General features: G+C 47.5%; 1 protein-coding gene and 1 long non-coding RNA gene across 2 annotated transcripts in view; one reads left to right on the top strand and one right to left on the bottom strand.

Moving 5' to 3' along the window:
• The window catches only part of LOC309627212, a 241,730-nt gene that overhangs the window by 83,228 nt on the left and 139,338 nt on the right, over positions 1-19,164 (top strand). The window lies entirely within an intron of this gene.
• FAM174B (family with sequence similarity 174 member B) overlaps positions 4,148-19,164 on the bottom strand; it is a 39,472-nt gene continuing 24,455 nt past the window's right edge. The window contains exons 2-3 of the mRNA XM_082388946.1: positions 17,476-17,607; positions 4,148-5,978 (exon numbers count right to left, since the gene is read on the bottom strand). Of these exons, the coding sequence (XP_082245072.1) occupies positions 5,975-5,978; positions 17,476-17,607 (136 nt within the window). The 3' untranslated portion in view covers positions 4,148-5,974. The remainder of the gene's footprint in view (positions 5,979-17,475; positions 17,608-19,164) is intronic.

Here is a 19,164-nt window from a genome sequence, read left to right as displayed (position 1 = left end):
ATATTTGGCGTATCCCACAGGCAAACGTCTGAATTTCTTTGTGGCACTTAAAATACCCTGCCCACCTGTCTACCATCCTCCTGCACTCGTTTCATGATTCTTCACCTCTACTTGCAAAGTTTGAACTTGTAGCATTTTCTATGTTGTCATTGAAGGTTCTGGAACACTTTCTCTCCTCTGTGTCTGTTTCTTCCTTCAGCTAATTTGCATCACTGCTTGGCTAGTTTCCAAATACTTTGCTGTATTCATCCTTTCCGTGGTCACCATTCCCCTGTATAGATAGTGATCAAATTTGGCCTAAAACGCTATCATTACACCATAGCCTGTCTTTCTCTCGCCCCAAACCAAACTCTTACACCACAGATCCTAGAGTCTTGCAACACCTTCTTTTAACTCTCACCCACCATCACTGCCCCAAGCTCTGGCCTTTCCATGCTGCACCGATTACTGGAGATCCCACCTGTGGCTCACTTTGCCTGGGATCTGCCCCTGTCACACCTGGAGGGCACTAGGGCGCCAGCTGGGATGGATGCCACTGCAAGATTTCCCCTTGGACAATCTGGCCTGTGGTACCAGGTGGGCCCTTCAGGGGCATCTGGTCTCCTCATGGGCGAGACCCTGTCTTCCTGAGTTGGAGCTTTTTCACCTGTAGGTTGCTGAGAAGGAAAGAAAACTCTGTAGTACTTTTTGAAGTTTTCTTCCTGCTCACCAGGAAGAGCCAAATATCCATGTGGGTTGACAACCAACCCTCCTCTCAGACTAGCTGACCCTTCCTCAGACATCAGGGCCGTCTTCCCAGGTACCCAAGGTCTCAGAAACCCTGATCCTCCAAACAGGGTGGTTCTCTTGGTCATGGGGAGGAAACTGTCACCCCACCACGTCCCTGCTCTCCTCCAGGACATGCGTGACATCCTCATCCTTGCTTTCTGGCCTCCAGTATCTGGGACGAGTTGGCACGGGTGACCCTCGGGCCAGGACATCCAGGAGGCATAACAGTAACTAGAGCTGTTGCAGGAGAGGGGGCAGGTCCGGGACAATGCTGGGCCTGTGGCCTAAACCTCCAGGGCCAGAATTCAGAAAGCCATGAGTGGTGGCGAAGCAGGGTGCAGGAAAAAGGCAACCTACGATCTTGCTCTTCAAGTTGCGGCCTCTCCTGGGAGCTTGTTGGAAATGTAGAGTCTCAGGCCACAGGCCTGCTGACTCTTTCTGGGCTCCCGTGGTGAGCTCTCGTGCATCTTTGCATTGCCTTGGCCTCCGTGGACCTCACGGTGGGGCCCACTGGGACCCGTGCCCCTCCTCCTGCCCTCAGTTGGGCGTGCCCTGGCAGGGCCCTCCGGACCAGGAAACATGCAACTGAAGCCCCAGCAGGAGCAGCCCCAGTTGGTTATGGCCCACATTCTGGGGTTGCCACTCTCGTCCCCCTTGGTGAAATTCAAGGCTTTCAGACTCCATAGTCACCGAGCTTACTGCTTTTGGGAAACACCTGACGGCGGTCTCCCTCGGTGGCACGGCACTGTGAATCTGAGGTTTTTTTATAGGTGGGTCCAAATCCACTCTCTGCCCCGCAGGCAGTCACCACACCCTCTCCAGTCTGGACGTGGGGGAGTGGTGCCCCCGACACACCCCTCAGCATCCCACCAACCCCCCGCCAGGTGGGGCGGGAAAGCCATGAGGTACAGGTGTAGGAGGAAAAACGGGAGAAAGAGGAAGACAGCGGCCTCTGCCTGTCTTGCTTAGGGTTCTGGGTACAGACGCTCCAGGCTCAGAGGGAATTTACCCTCCTGTGGAGGAAACAGTTGGAATTCCCATAAACTCTGGGAGCCCGAGTTTACTCAAGCGTAGAATGACGATGCTGGACTCCATGACCCCCCAGTGCCCTTCCAGCCTGCACACCCACCCTACACATCCCAGCGTCCTCCTGCTTGGCAGTGCTCCCTGCTGGGGTGCGGGCTTTGGGTTGGCTCTTTCCAGGCCCTAGGACCTCATCCCAAGGATGATCATTAATACCACATACCACAGAGGTAAGATGCAAAAGCTTTGAACATAAAAGTCTGATATAGAACTTAGTGCCTGACCAAGGCAGCATCCCAAGTCAGTGGTGTGGGGACAATCGGAAAGACACCTGAGAACAACTAAAATTGAATCCAAACCTCACACGACGGCCGCTTCAAGGACAGGACTCGGGAGACCAGTGCTTCTGAACCGTCTCTGCACATCAGGACCACTGGGGGCTCATGCTGAGGTGACGCCCACAGCGGTTCTGGGAAGGCTAGTGGGGCTCTGATGGGTCTGCCGCGGGTCAGGGGCCCCAGCGTACTCTGCCCTCCCTGGACAGGCTCCACACGGGCAGCAGCTGCCTTTTGTGGGTTCCACTCAGTGACACAAGGACGGTCACTGAGCTGCTCAGCCAGGGTGGGGACAGCCGAGGGTCAGAACTGCACACAGCTGGGTGGTGACAGCCGGGCCTGGCCGCGAGCAGAGATGATGCTGGACCATGGTGACCCGAGCTCTGCACTCAGGCAGACTTCATCCTTCCCCAGGCTTCAGGCTGAAATATCAAAAGGGGTCTAAAGAGGAGGAAAGAGAAGGAGGAAAGGAAACTAGCCGTCGTCTGAGCTCTCCTTGGGGTCCAGTTCAGACCCCAAGGACCTCACTCCTTGTACTTGGCATGGGGCCTCTCTTGCTCTTTGCTTTTGCCAGTAGAGATCAGAGATGGGGTCCCTCAGTGGTGCAATTCTACAAAATACAATGCTAAGGCTCTTTTTAAAACCGTTTTAAATATTTGTGGACACCAGGAAATGCTCATAATGGTAAGTGAAAAAATCAGGTTGTATGACCCAAATGTGTAGAGAAAAACATGAAAAGGCACTCACACAGAAGTCCAGAGGCCACTCGTAGTGTAAAGCAGAGCTGGCCCCTCCCTTGTCAAGGCTTCTGAGGCCCTCGCATCCCTGTCACAGCCTTTATGCTCTGTCATCCCTCTAGGTCACGTGTCTGGTCTTCCCCCGAGACTCAGCTTCTCGAGCCTTCCAATTAACACAGAGTCCAGCGTAAGTGGGCGTTCAATAAATGTTTGCAAATGATAAATGCAGATAAATGATGGAAGGAAGCGAGGAAGGAAGGAAGGGAGGGAACATCAAAATGCTGTTAAGGGTATTATTATCTGGATAACTTGTTTTTATCTTCTTTATAATTAACTATCTGTCTTCCAAAATGTCACCCATGAAAACATCGCTTTTATAATAAATCCATTTTTAATCAAAATTCTGCTACTTACATCAGTCTGAAATGTTTTCTCATAACTTCCAGTCCTATTTTTAAGTGAATCCAGAAGACACCGACTAGATCATGTCTCTATAATGGTCACACCTTCCAGAGCCGATACTGGACACGTGATCTGACAAGTCCCCAAATACTCGCAAAAGAACGGGAACCGGGTCTTTGGAATCGGGGTGCCCCCAGCTAAGGAACATCTAATCTTTCACCGAGGGAGGAAGGCAGTAACACTGGGGGGTGTGGGATCCATTTGGACAGTGCTGTCCCTTTGGACCCCAAAGTTGGCCCCTCTGAAGTGCCCATGAAAAGAACAAAAAGAAGGAGGCATTAGAGAAAGGAAGTCATCCCACCCAGGTCCGATATTCCTTCCAGCCCAACTTTGCTTCCCCAAGACCCAACTCACTCTGCTTTTAAGAAACGGAACTTGTCTTCGCAGAGGAGGAGCTGGATTATGCAGGTAAAGGAAGGCCCCCTGCAGCCTCCTCTCCGCATCGCACCCTCCTTTCTCCCCTCTGCCTGGGACCCCACTCTCCCCAGCACCGGTCACCACAAATGCCTTGCCCACAACAGGGGACCTCTAGCCCCCCTACCACCACCAGCTCTCTCTGCACCTCTGGAATCCCACAGAACTTTGTCACTCTGGCAGGACTTAGAGGCAGAGGGGCCTGGGTGGGACCTGGCCCCTGAGCTCGATCCGAGCCCCAGCACTGAGGCGCCCAGGGCTTCGGACCCAGGCCGGCCCCAGGCCCAGTACCTCCCCTGGGCCCCCCCGCTCTGCCCTCCTCTGAGCCTCGGGCCCACATCCCTGATCAAAAGAAGGCACCTTGCTGGCCTCCATCTCAGAAAACCTCCAAACTGATGCATACACAGCTCACGCCAGAAGGGTTTTTTATTTAAGAGCCTCTAGTGCCAAAGCTGTGGCATCTGGAAGGTCATTCTTGGTGGCCGCCTCTGCCAGGCCCTGTGACGAGCACCTGGCAGACAGAGGCCGGCGTTCATACGTCAGGCAGAAGAATCCAGCTTCTCCGCAGATGGTTCAGACGCGGTTGTCGGAAAGGCAAGTGTGAGCCACGGTTCCAGTTCAAAGGTCTGGACAGCACACAGCTGCTAGGCGGCCCATCCCATTTAGTCACCACCCAGGCCCACGAGGACACGGTGGAGGGTAGAGATAAAGCAGGCCCACCCCTCTGGCAAACAGGGCGGAGAAAGGGAGAAGGAAAGTCAACAAAAGAAGCAAAATCACGGGAGGGAGCCAAGGAGCAGGAGGCCACTGTCCTCAGAGTGGCCGCCCCTCTCTTCTGCAGAGGCCGAAGTGCCACCCTGATGGGCCAGGGCTTCAGAGCACCCATGCCCAGCGGGCCTTGGGAACCAGGGACCCCAAAGCAGGGCAGCCCCTTCTCAGGAAACCGAAAAATCTGAAAATAGGGGCGAGTAGGGAAAGGCCAGAGTTTTCATCCCAAGCAGTGAAGCAGACAATAAACAGGCAAATTTGCAAACCCTGCAGAATGCCAGAAAAGAGGAGATGATTAAAAAAATTACAAAACACCTTTCCAGAGAGAACAGAGTAGCCGGCCCCCAAAGGCGCTGCTAGGAGACTTTAGCAGAAGGATATCCGTTGCAGCAAATAACCCGGGGGAAACAGTGAAATGGGAGGCCTCTATCATCCTGAGAAGTCAGCCCGAGGCCCTGCTTCCAGCAAGTGTCGGGCACTCGAGCTGAAAGAGAAGCCACCACCCAAACCCACCTGCGGGAGGGGCCTTCCTGCAGTAACCTTCTGGGTCCAGGTGGGTTCCTAGGCCAGTCTGGCCTGGACCAACTGCAAACGTAGTCCCTGGCAGTGGGCTTTGTTCAGCCAACCAAATCACCATTCATTTAAATTATCACAGTGATTTTTTTTAAATTCCATTTCTAAGACCAACAATGTAGAACGGTGACAGGGCAGAGAAACACACAATGGATGTTACTAAGCAAAGGCTGCCAAACACTTTCTTTTCTCTTTAGAGATGGAGAAATTATCTCACATGTACATACACACACACACATGCACACACACACCCACATGCACACACACAGGTCTAGGTTTCTCCCTGATATTGAGAATTCTTTGTGAGCTAGCCATGCCTAATTCTGCTGAACCCTTTCGAAAAAGGAAAAGAAAAGGAGCCACAGGACGTGTTTACATCTGCTACGAGCTGAGCAGCTCCGACCCCTTGCACTCTGAACTTTCACGCGGCCACCACCAACGAAAGGCCAGAACTCGACCAAGCCCAGAAAGACCACAAAGGGTCAGACATCTAAAAGTTCGTAGATCCAGGAGAGCAGACTGTCAGAAATCCTAAATATGCCGCTGAATATCCTTTAGGCTTTTTTTAGGTTCTTGATAACTTCTGATCTCTTTTACTTTTGTCGGCAGTTGCTTTAAAATTATTTTTTAAATCAGCATGTTTCCCCTTGCCCCTTAGCAAGGCAAAAGCCTTCTTGAGGAGGGAATAAAGGGTGACATTTTAAAGGGGCGTCCAGAGAGTGGTGTCTCCTGCAGTGACATTCGGAGCCGACATTCTACACACAACTGTGCCAGAGTTTCATAAATAATGTTTGTTTTGGTTTCAACACCTCGGACGGGACAGCTTCCAGATCCTTCACACCCCCCAGCTTCAGCCGACCAGCCACAGGATGCCAACACGCTGGAGAACAGGTTTTACCTAAAAGAAGAAGAACAAGTCAATGGCCTCTGGCAGAGCCGCACACCCATTGTGACCCCTCCCTAACCACGACCATCCTCCAGGCCACGCCATCGTCCTAGCAGGGCAGTTGACACCCCTCCCCGTGCCCCTCCAGCAGCGCCTCCATCTCTCTCACCCCCATCTCTATTCCTGCCACACAAGCTGCCTTTTCAGTCCTTGAAAACGCCACCCTCCTCAACCCCAGGACCTTTGAACGTGCTGCCTGGAACGCACACCCACTCCTCCAGGTAACGCCTTCCCTTCCCTCAGCTCCCAGCTCAGGATCCTTTCCTAGGTCCCCACACAGACCCCTAGTACACCACTTCTCTTACCCTTGTAAGAGGTACTCTTACTCCTTCCTAGCACTTCGGTGGGTATTTACACCGGGGCTCGGCAAACCTTCCCTGTAGAAGTCCAGAGAGTACTAAATATTTTTGACTTTGCAGGTCCTCTAGTTTTTGTGGCAACTGCTCAACCCTGCCGCTGGAAATGCTTGGCATGGCTGTGCTCCAATAAAACTTTATTTGTGGACACTGAGGTTTGAATTGCATTTAATTTTTACATGTCATGAACTGTTATTCTTCTTTTGATTCTTTTCCAACCATCAAAAATGTAAAAATCACTCTTGGCTCAGGAGCCATACAAAAATAGGCAGTGGGCTGATCTGGCCCAGGGCCCTTAGCCTGCTGGCCCCTGGTTTATGGTTTACGTAATTATCTGATTCGTGTCTGTCTCTTGCTTAGACTGGGAGCTCCCTGCAGGTGAGACCCTTGTTGGAGCTTGTTCACATTTAAACCCCAGCACCAAGCACAGTGTCAGACAATTGTAGGGGGTGCAAGAAATATTTGTACAATGAGTGAAAGTTGAAAAACTAAATCTATTCAAGACATCATCCAAAGGGACTTAGAAAAGGAGGGAAAATCTGAGAGGTCCCCAGCATCTATTAATGTTTGAACATGGGCATTACATAATCACATGGGAAAACAGTGGGGACTTAATAGAACTTATAAAATAATAAACTGCTTTTCATAACGTTATATGATCCCAAATATAAATATCAGGTAACTAATTACTGAAAGATATGGACATCCTATTTTTAGGAAATACACACTTACGTACTGGGGGGAAAGGGACATGATAGACGTAACTTACGTTCAGAAAATGGTTCAGAAAAAAAAATCTGAACACACACACAGAGCCATCATAAGGCAAATGAGGCAAAATTTTAAAATAGGAAAATATAGGTAAAGGGTATCCGGGTGTTGTCTCTACTGTTTTTGTTTTGCAACTTTTAAGTTTGAAATTATTTCCAAATTTAAAAAAAATAGACATGGGTATCCTCATATTGACCACTAGGGTCCCCTGTTCAACAGATTAGAAGAAGAAAAAGATAAATCCCCACGGCCATGTCCACGCTGTGAAGGCTGGCTTTCTTGGCTCACCCACATGCCCCCTCCTCTGGGCTAGGAAGAGGGGGGCTCATCCCTGCTTACTGACATCCACGGAGACCAGACACCCCCACTCTACAGATGCAGCCTGAGGACCTCAAATGTTAAGACTCCCAGCGGCCTTGACCTCACAGTCAGGCCTTCCCCTGCATCCTGCTGCAAGTTCAATGTCGAGCATGAGGGGTCGGGGCCAGGGGACTGCAGACGGAGCAGCAAAGCTTTCAAAAATCAAGAATCGGACCAGAGTAAAGGGACCCGATTCCCAAGAGCTACCCAGAGCAGGTGTGCATATGAACAAAAGCAGACTACCGTGAGCCTGCTGAATCTGGAAAAAGCAGACCGTCAGAATTCGCAGAGATGTGAACTTTACATACCGCCAACGCACTGAAAATTCACCTTCGCAGGTGTCCCAAGATTGTTATTTTGTTGAACTGCGTCTTCCGGATGCCCCAAGGGCACACCCCGGGATGCTCTGCCAGCTTCCCTGCCTGCACCCCATTCCCCCTGTGTGCAGCCGTTGACTCCTTGTGCTTACAGGAATAAACGCGCGCATGCGCGCGCGCGCGCACACACACACACACACACACACACACACACACACACACACACACACACACAGTGGGTAGAGACGGAGCAGGAGGAGGGGAGCCCACCACGAGCCATCAAGCACATCTCATTCCTCAGGCTCCCTCCTCAGCAGAACTAAATCTCCAGGGCTGCTCCTGGAAAAAGAAAACAGACCCGCTCGCCCGCCCCACGGGGAGCAGCTGCTCTGGGCGCGTGCCAGCACCTCGGAGGTCACCAGCTCTGGATCTCAAGTCTGAGCAGTGTGCTTGGCTGCCCTTCAGACTCTCTGGTGTGACTGTGACTCGGGAAGCTCTGGGGAAAACCGACAGGGGGACTGGGGTGAGGAGGCAGGTTGTAAAGTCCCGGCTCTCTTCTTTTCATCCCACTGTTCCCCTGAGGCCATGAAGCTTTGGGGCTCTCCCCTGGGGAGGGTCCTGGGGGGACAGGCTCACAGCTGCAGCTCACCCGGTTAGCCCTACACCCGCTCAAACTGGCACCTGTCGACATGCTATTACTTCTTCCTCGAATGCCCTCACTCCTCCCTGCCCGTCGATCTGCTCCTGGCTCGCTCCCTGCTCCTTCCAAACCCCCTGTAAACTTCATCTCCTCTGGGAAGAGGTGCCAGGGTGATGTGCCCCTGCTGGCTGCCCACAGCACCCTGTTCTTTCCTCCCTGTGGCGTTTACCAGGTCCTCTTATAAGAGTCCGTGTTCCTGGACTCCCCACCTCAGTACAAGCTCCCCGAGGGCAGGGCCAGGCTTACCCGTCCTGCACTCGCAGTGAGCTGGGCGCACGCAGAAGGTGACAAGCAGAGATTTCTACGAGGGCTCTCTGGGCCCTTTCCCTCCTCCAGAACAGCCAAACTGCTATTGACATCCCTGCTTTGTCACTAAGATTAACCAGAAAGGTGGTCCATGCAGACCCCGCTCCCACACTCCCTGGAAACTCCAGGTGAAGTAAAGGCACGTTTAGGTGCCATGACCCATGCTTATTCCCTTCAGATTTGCAACTGTCCTGTACAGCGACATTGGGTTACAGCCATCCCAGAGAAGGAGAGGGACATGCCCCAACCTGTCCCTGTCCCATGTTTTACAAGAAGTTTGTCTGTCGGCAGAAAGAGACTTCCACACGGGAGCACCTGTCTCAGCACCTGTCCTGCACACTGGCAGCTGACCCCTCGGTGCAGCAGACAAGGACACCTCAGGAAGACGGCACAGAAGCCACGGAATGGAGAAGCCGAGGGAGGAAGCCGGGCCACGTGTGTGAGTTCTCCTGAGACAGACAGACGTGAGGACCACACCACCAGGTGCCGGGGGGCCCTTGGCAGTCTTCCCACTTTCATCCCAGGACATCGAACACAAAAAAGAACAACTGAATAACATGGCTAGCTTTTACAAAAGCACTGCTAGTTAGGATTATTTGTGTGTTTTCCTTTTTTTCCCCCTTTTCTTTGCCTGATCCTTACACAGCACTATAAACTGTGTGTCCATGTAGGCAGGAAACTAAGTCAGATTCACTTAAACATGGATGGACCTAGAGCTTATCATATTATCATACTAAGTGAAGTAAGTCGGAAAGAGAAAGACAAATACCGTGTGATATCACTTATATGTGGAATCTAAAAAATGATACAAATGAATTTATTTACAAAACAGAAATAGACCCACAGACATAGAAAACAAACTTATGGTTACCAGAGGGGAAAAGGTGGGGAGGGATAAATTAGGAGTTTGGGATTAACATATACACACTACTATATATCAATATAAAATAGTTAGCCAACAAGGACCTACTGTATAGCACAGGGAACTATACTCAATATTTTGTAATAACCTATAAGGGAAAAGAATCTGAAAAAGAACAGATATATATATGTGTGTGTAACTGAATCACTTTGCTGTACACCTGAAACTAACACAACATTGTAAATCAACTATACTTCAATGAAAAACAGAATCACCTAGCAGTAAATTTTCATCGCCACACAAATTCCTGTTTGCATAGTCTCCCTCCTCATAGATATAAAACTCAAATAGTTTTAAGGTGCACAATGCCTTAGCTGAGAACTGCCCCCAGAATGCCAATATTGGTTTTCAGAGAAACAAAAATGCCTCAGGAGATGCCCATTTATATATAACACATAAGCTCGGCGTTCTACAAAGCAAGAGGGCTGGCAGAGAGTTATTCAAACTGCTTTGGGGATGGCCTCTGATGCCGTTTCAGGTCCAGGGAGGATGCTGCAGCCACCCTGGGGAGACTGCAGGTCACCAGGTCCCCTCTGATTCCTTACAGGCCCCAGAAGCTCAGGGTACCCGTTGCCTCTGCAGCGGTCCCCACGCTGACGCTCCTAGCAGCCTCACTCCTCGTCCTCAGGTGATGAGGGAGCGTGGGACGGGCCGAAGGGCCCTCCGAGCTCAAGGATTCTAGAAGTCACTGCCCTGAGTGTGCTTAGCAGGGCCTTAGCTTTGTCTCTGCCATAGGGTGGCCATGGGGACCCTGACCTCGGGCCTCAGTCTAGGATAAGCAAGTCAAGTCCGTTTTCTCCCTCTCCCACCACAGCCTCCAGGGGCCGCTGGCTGCAAACAGCCACCAAACGCCTTTTGTTCTAAAGCCAAGATACCAGGCACAGTCCCCAGAAGTGCGGGGAACATCTCATCCGTTTCTAATTATATTCCCTCCGGAAGCCCTATCCACAAGACGGTGGGAGTCAGGCATTTCTGGGGCACACATCTGCACCCCACGGGCCACGTCTTTTCCAAACCTAAGAAGCAGGGGCACCAAGCCCACCCTCCCTCCCGGCGCCTGGAGACCAGGAGTGGCAGGAGCTGCGTGTTCTCCCAGCAGCACACCTTTGGGCTGCGCTTGTCACGGCTTCTGGTGCCACCTACCAGACAAACAGCAGGAAGAGCAGCATCTGCCTCGCCTCAGGGGACACCTGGAGGGTGCCACAGAAGGCTCCGGTGATAAACCAGGGAGGCCCAGAGGTCCACGACATCAGCCACATCTGCACGCTAGGCCAACCAAGCTCAAAACACATGCAGCCAGGATGCACCCGCCTTCTGAAATACGGAACCATTTCAAAACCCCAGGGGTCTCTGTACTCCATTTAGCCATCATTTCTCTCTTCCAATTAGCCTTTTTAAGTACAGAGTTGGAAACTCACTTCCACAGACTCTTTTCCCTCCCCACATCTGGCCCTAAACATCGGAGGCCTTACCTCATGCGTTGTGACATCCCAGGGGCATGGGAGCCTGGGAGGAGTGCTGCCCACGGAAGCCTTGCCCTGCCTGCCTTCTCTCCACCCCACTTCCTGCCTGGCTGATGCTCACGGGCTCTAAGGCAGGAGATGTTATCAGAGAGCTGCACGTGTAATACAAGGCAGGTTACGGCCTTACTGCCCGGGCGCCAAAAACGTGACTTCCCTCTTTGCACTCACTCATAAAACCACCCAAGGCCGTGATTCAGCCACATCCGATTTAAATGTAGTCTGTCTCCCAGGGGGAACCAAAAAATTTACTTGAGCCATCTCTAAACAGGAAAGACGAGGACCTGTGAACAGATTATCATGTGCAGACAGAGCAGTTCTCAAAAACGCTAAAGCCAACATAAAATTGGCCTTAAAATTCTTGTTCTTTCAAATGTATTGACCTGAAAAGTCGTTTGTGATATGCTGTTCGGGTGGAAAAATGTTCCAAAGCAGCACGTGTAACATGGTCCTATTTCTGTAAAAAAGAAAATTCCACGGGTACGTACTCACACACACTCTAGTGGTTATCGTTAAGTAGTGAGATTAAAGGTGATTTTATTTTCCCTTTTTCTTATCCGTAATTTCTATACCATATATTACATTTGTAATAAAAGCTATGACCTGGTCTTTTTAAATGGTCAATCATCTTTGGTCCCGAGGACTAGAGTGGTTTTGTGTCCAGTGACTCACCCCCAAGTTCACTCACATCCTCACAAACAGCACCAACTTCTCACATGAACCACTTGAAGTCCGTCCTTTACAACAAACAGGGAAGCAGGATAGCGCCTGGCAGTGATAAGGAAAGCCTGTGGAAGGCAGCTGAAGTAGATAAGATTACAGAATAAATGCTTACACCAGAAAAGGAGGATGAAAATGAAGGCGCTAAATATGCAATGGAAGAAGTTAGAAAAAAAGAACGCACTCAAAGAAAGCTTAAGGAAGAAGAGCAGAAATCAACCGAAATTGAAAATGCTAATATAATAGCGAGGATCAAATAAACCAAAAGTTGGCTCTCTGTATAGATGAATAAAATTAAACGTCCAGCAAGACTGATCAAGAAATAGGAGAAAAGGCAAACAGAATCAATATTAAGAATGAAAAGGGGACCACAACTACACATTTGACAAAGAATAAAAAGATGATAAAAAGAGAATGTTGTGAATAACCTTAGGACAATACATTTGAAAACTTACACGACATGGACAGAATCCCAGAAACATACAACCCATCCAAACTGACCCAAGAAGAAATAAAGACTAAATAGTCCTATGACTATTCAAAGAATTGGACATCAATAGTGTTTTCCAATCTTCAAACAAAGAAAGCATCAAGGTCCAGCCAGTTTTAGCATATTCTACTAAACATTTAGGAAACAAATAATTCTAATCTGATACTAACTATTCCAGAGAAAAGGAAAATAAGGAACAGACCTAACTTGTTTTATAAAGCTAGTAAAACTTCTACCAAAGCCTGACAAGGATATTACAAAACAGGAAAATGACAAACCAATCTCAGTCACTAAGAGAAACAAGAAAGTCCTAAGCAAAATATCAGCAAACTGAAGGTAGCACTGTGAATAAAAAGGTAACATGACCATGACCAAGCTCCTTTATCTCAGGAATGCAAAGTTGGTTTAATATTAGAAAAAAAATCAATGAATATAAGTTCACCACCTTAACAGATTAAAGGAGAAAGTATAATATTCTCAACAGAGCTAGAAAAAGAATTTAATAAAATTTGACATTAGCAAACTAGGAATAGAGGGAAGCTTCCTGGGGAAAAAAAATCTACAAAACCCTACAGCAAACACTGCTCTTAGTGTCAATATTGAAAGCACACCCTTTAAGATCAAAAACAAGACAGGATGCCTATTATCATCACTTCTATTTAACAATGACTTAGAGGCCAAAAGTGAGTATAAAAAGGCTTAAAAAAGAGAGAGATAGAATGTTGAAGGACCTGGGGGGAAGGGAGGCAGTCTTATTAGTCTCAAGTGATATATCTACATAGAAAACTCAAAAGATCCACATTTACACTACTAGAATTCATAAGAGTTTAATGAGGTTACGGGATTTTTTTAAATCAATATTTTTTAAAAATCAACTGCATTTCTAGACACCATGAACAGAAAGTAAGAAAGTGATATTTTTTTAAAAAAAGAGATCAGATTGAGGTCATGAGTCATGTGGCAGTGGCTTGCAGAGGAACCTGTCTTTGAAGCTGTCCCCAAAGTGACAGCAGAGAGAAGCCAGCAGCCCCAGAAGCAGAAACCCGGGAGTGGAGACTGATCCTGTGGGACACAGGGGTCATTACCGTGGATGATCTGGGATGAAAGACTAATATGAATGGACTTGCTGAGTCCTGAGCTTCTGCCCAGAATCGGGGTGGAGGAGAGGCATAGAGGTGCCTGGGGGACCTTAAGTGATTCCTGTATTAAAAATTACCATGTGTGAAAGGGTCCCGTGCTATCGCTGTGTCACATAGAGATAGAGGGCCCATTATTACAGTGGCCAACAAAAATGCTCCAGAGCATTGCAACAGACCAGGGAGCAAGCTCGGACTCTCAAACAGCAAAAGTATTACCTGCTACCTTAACACCTACCAGGTAGTTCCATGTAATCATTTGCCTTTGGAAACAAAATCACTATGCTGAAGAGATATCTGCACCCCAAGGTTCACAGCAGCATTATTTACAAGAGCGAAGACATGGAAACAGCCTACGTGTCCAACAACAGATGAATAAATAAAGAAAATGTGAAATACACACACACACAGACACACACACGATGGAATACTAGTCAGCATAAAACAGAAGGGAATCCTGCCACTTACAATACCGTGGATGGACCACGAGGGCATCATGTTAAATGAAATAAGTCAGGCTGAGAAAGACAAATACTGTACGATCTCACTTATACGTGGAATCTAGAAAAACCAAACTCATAGAAAAAGAGATCAGATTTGCAGTTATCAGAGGCAGGGGGTTGGGGATGGAGGAATTGGGTGAAGGTGGTCAAAAGGTACAAACTTCCAGTTACAAGGTGAATACCTCCCGGGGATGTAATGTACAACATGATGACTACAGGTTAACACTGCTGTATGATAGATCTGAAAGCTGCTAAGAGAGTAGATCCTATTAAGTTCTCATCACAAGGTAAAAAAAATGTTTTTGTAACTATGTGAGGTGCTAGATGCCAACTAAACTTATTGTGGTGATCATTTCACAATATATGTATGTCATTATGCTGTATACCTTCAACTTATACGGTGCTGTATGTCAATTATATCTCAATAAAACTGAAAAAAAAAAGTTTTAATTTTGAAATCGTTTGCCTTTGATGGTGAGTTTCACAGCCAGGAGCAACGCCAGTACAGCGCTAACTTTTCCTAGGAAAGGAACTTGCTGCATTATTTGAAGAACTGAGACTCGTTGTGGAAGCTTCTTAATCTGACAGTGGTTTCAATACTTTCCTCCTCTTTGTGACACCAGACACGACCTCCACCAGCAGTCTTTGAACCACAATAATATTTGTATCCAGATTCTCTAGAGGGGCCCCTTTTCCAGCTTATACTCAAGAAAGAGTCAACAGTTAGACTTTCTGGACAGACAGTGATATTTCTTTGCTTAGGGTCTTTTCTTATGTAGTTGGGTCTGAGGCTACCACAAAAATGGTTCCATCTATCCTAGCCCCCGTGGAGTTGGCTCACACACCAAATATGGATGAGATCCCATCCCACGGCTCAAAATCAAAACAGTCCGTTGATCCACTTAAGCCATCAAGGGCTCCCTATCGTACAAGAACCCCAGGCCTGCAGGATGCAGCTGAGCCTTTCCATTGTGACTCATAATGAGGACATCGTGGTCTTCACATTTTGTTTCATTTCTGTGCCTTGAATGTGAGACCGATAAAACGGCTTAGCAATAAAATCAGTATAATCACTTTCTTATGTACATAGTATTTTGCAGTATGGGTGCAGGTTAGTAATTGTTTTGATTCTTCTCAAAGGGGGCTGCTCTCTACCTAAACTGCAAATTATAGCTAATGGTTTGTTCCTCCACTCTATCTATAACCAATCCATGTCAATGTTGTGCGTTCTTCATAAAATTTAGGTGTGATTTGTTAACAAACTCTGTTTGCAATATTGGTATGTACATGAACATGATAATACAGGCATTATTTTTCAGACCTGAGTATAAATAAAATCATTTTTTAAAGTAAACAGTATTTTAAAGTAAAAAAATTTGGGAGATTGGGATTGACATATATATGTGTCAAATAGATAACTAATAAGAACCTGCTGCATAAAAAATTAAAAAAAAATTTAAAAAGATACACGCTACCCCCCAAAAAATATTTTTTTAAATAAAGTAAAAAAAAAAAAAAAATATATATATATATATATATATATATATATCTCAAAATGTAAAACACCTGGGAATATATCTAGCAAAAATTTATAATACATTTATGGAGAAGTTTTTAAAAGACATCTTTTCCAATACCTAAATCAATGGAAAGTTATTCCATGTTCATGAATGGGAAGAGTCAACATAAAGGGCCTGATTCTTTTTTTTTTTTTTATTGAAGTACAGTTGACGTACAATGTTATGTAAGTTACAGGTGTACAATATAATGATTCAAAATGTTTAAACGTTATAGTCCATTTATAGTTATTATAAAATACTGGCTATATTCCCCATGTTGTACACTATATCTCTGTAGCTTATTTTATACAGAATAGTTTGTAGTTCTTAATCCCCTACCCTTATCTTGCCCCTCCCCGCTTCCCTCTCCTCACTGGTAACCACTAGTTTGTTTTCTCTATCTGTGAGTCTGCTTCCTTTTATTCTGTTATATTCACTAGTTTGCTGTATTTTTTTAATTCCACACATAAGTGATATCATACAGTATTTGTCTTTCTCTGTCTGACTTATTTCACTTAGCATAAAGGGCTGATTCTCTTTAAATCAATCTACAGAGTCAATGCAATTCTAATCGAAATCCCGCACACTGTTTTCTTGAATCTAACTCCATTATAGCCAAGAATACTCAAGGCTGTGCTGGAAAAGGACAAGTCAGGAGGTACAGAAAAGCTGTGTGTGATGCGACTCTTACGGGTCAACCTGACTGGGTGACACAGTGCCCAGATATTTGGTAAAACATTAGTCTGGGTGTGTCTGGGAGGGTGTTCCGGCTGAGATTAACAATTGTCTGGGTAAACTGAGTAAAGCAGATCGCCCTCCCTGGCATGGGTGGGCCTCATCCAACCCACTGGAGGCCTGAATAGCACAAAAGGCAGAATAAGGGGGGATTCGCTCTCTCTGCCTGACCATGTTGGAGCTGAGACATTGGTCTTCTCCTGCACTCTCGCTGGAACTTACACCATCGGCTCTCCTGGTTCTCAGGCCTTCAGACTTGGACCTTTATAATAAATCTCTTTCTGTATGTGTATATCCTATTGATTCTGTTTCTCTGGAGGACCCTGGTGGGGGGGGAGGAATCTCCGGATAGGGTCCAGCCTGGATTTGTGTCTCATCTTTGCCATTAATAACTGTGACCTTGGGCAACCCATGGCCCCTCTCTGGGCCTCCAAGCCCCCATCCCTAAATTACACTTGCCCCCAGCTCTAACAGTGAGAATCTCACATTCCCAAAGTAGTATATCCCAAAAGAAGCCAAAGCCCAAACTACAATCCTGAAGTCACAAAGTCATTCTGACTTTCCTACTGGCCACCTTAAAGAAACACATCTGCCTTTGGAATTCAGCAGTAAATTCCATCCAAGGAGTAACCCCCACCCCATGCTCTCCATTACCAACTAAGCCAGGTTGAAAAAAAAGTTTCCATTTGTGTGCATGGCGTGTGGTACATGGCGGTTGCTTGGACTAGATTCCCCAGAGTCTGTACATGACAAGCTCATTGTCTGAAATTCAGCCCTCCTTTCGCTCCCACAAAGCTGACTTCTCAAGGGTTCGCGTCAGGAAAGAGTTGAGAATAAGCATTTCCCTGCAAGCACTTCCCTGCTGGCTTTCTGGGTGCTGTGTATTCCTGGGAGGGATCAAAGCAGTTCCCCCCTATAAGCAGAATGCCCCAAGGTCAAAGACTTAGCCAAAGAACAAGAATGCACGCCTGGCCACTCACTGTCTTCAAAGGTGAACCGCCCCACCTCCCCAAGCCAGCGAGCCCAGGAGAAAGCCACTGTTCCCACCCGGTACCTGTATTTGATGTCAAATACTGTGGAGTCCTCGTCCTCGTCATCCTCTTCATTCAAGGGGGCCATTTCCACTCGCTCAGCCGGAGTGGTGATGATGTCATACTTGCGGGTCTTCTTCAACCTCTTCCCCGACCTGGAAGAGGGGAAGCACATTCCTGAGAACTCAGCGATGCCCACTGGGGTAAGCCACGCTGCTGCCCCCAGCCTGGCTCCCAGGAGATCTGGCAAATACCCCAGCTCCTCCACTTCCGGCCATGGGACCTTGGGCGGGGTCCTGACCTCAGCAACCCTCGTGGTCCTCACCCACACCTGCCCAAAGCACCGTAAAACCCAGTGATCAAGATCGATAATGCCCAAATGCAAGATTTTAAAAGGCAAAATTAATGCAAAAAAAATCCATGATGAGCAAAAGATCAAAATGTTCAACATGGACAGAACTCAGCCCTGCCCCTGGGCTGGCATGATGCCCCTCATCCCTTCATCCCCTGGCCCCTCACCCTCATCCCAGCCCTGCCGTGTTGGCAGGTCACTGCTCCAAGCACAGGCGTCACAGCCTGGCACTGTGTGCCCTGCCCCATGGGCCAGCCAGGTGGATTAGAACGCAGGCTTGCCCACTTTCTACCTGTGTGATCATGGGCAAGTCAGTCAATCTCTCTAGGCCTCAGTTTCCTCATAAATAAAATGGGATGAGAATAGTATCTGTCCCTCACGGGCAAGGGAGGATTAAGTGAGATGAGGCATTTAACAAGCCTACACACAGCAAGCTCTCGGCAAAAATGACTGTCTGCGAAAATAATCAACAAATAGGAGTTAAACGTGCTACAGCCTCTCTCACATGACAAGGACTTGTACAAATGAGTATTGTTTCCATCACAAGGATTTATGAGCACTGGGAGCTATAACCCTATGCTTTTACCTCTGGGATGGTGGACGGTCACTGGGGACCACGGGGAAAGTGCCAAGCAAGCCTTTCCATCTCCAGTGTCAGACCCTCTGCATGAAGCACAAGACATTGATCAGGGCACAGCTGAAAGTTTATGATGCCACAGGGAACAATATTGTTATTATGACTACTGATGCTCTAAGCATTTATTTCTGCACTATTTTGAACTTTTGCCCAAATGCCTTGTATTCTCTGATGTCCCTCCTTTTTAACAAATATTTGAAACTGTCTATGAGAAACCAGCCAAACCCCCAAAATCATAAATGGGGCATTGAAGAATCATATTCTCTAAACATGCTTCCTGCAGACTGTAAGCCGTACCCAGATGGAGACCACATCAAAGACACATGTCGGGTCTCTTCGTCCCCAGCACACAGAAACTCCTCAAGAAGTTTGCAAAACAATGAAAACAGAAGTTCACCGTCAAGTAAGAGTTTCTTAGCAACAGCAACTTGCTCTTTTCTTACCTAGTATTATTTATCAAAGACATGATTTGTGAAAGGATTGTTTACATAGAAAATATAAATATTTATCTATACCTTTGGCATAAAGCAACCTATACAACCTATAGTACCTACTCCTCGTGGTTCTTTGTGTTGAGACTTTGGGAAATCAGCTATAAAGCCTGATAATCCCCTAGCCTCATTACAAAGCAATTTGTCTTTTCTGCTTTCATCATAGGCATGCGCGCGCACACTCACGCAGAGGTGTGGGTGTGAAACTGCGTGGATTTCAAACACGGTGCAA

Source organism: Balaenoptera borealis, assembly GCF_965194805.1.
Source record: "Balaenoptera borealis genome assembly, chromosome: 3".
NCBI classification, from domain to species: Eukaryota; Metazoa; Chordata; class Mammalia; order Artiodactyla; family Balaenopteridae; genus Balaenoptera; species Balaenoptera borealis.
The sequence above is the reverse complement of the archived record's forward strand: the minus strand, read 5'-3'. Positions and strand labels throughout refer to the sequence as shown.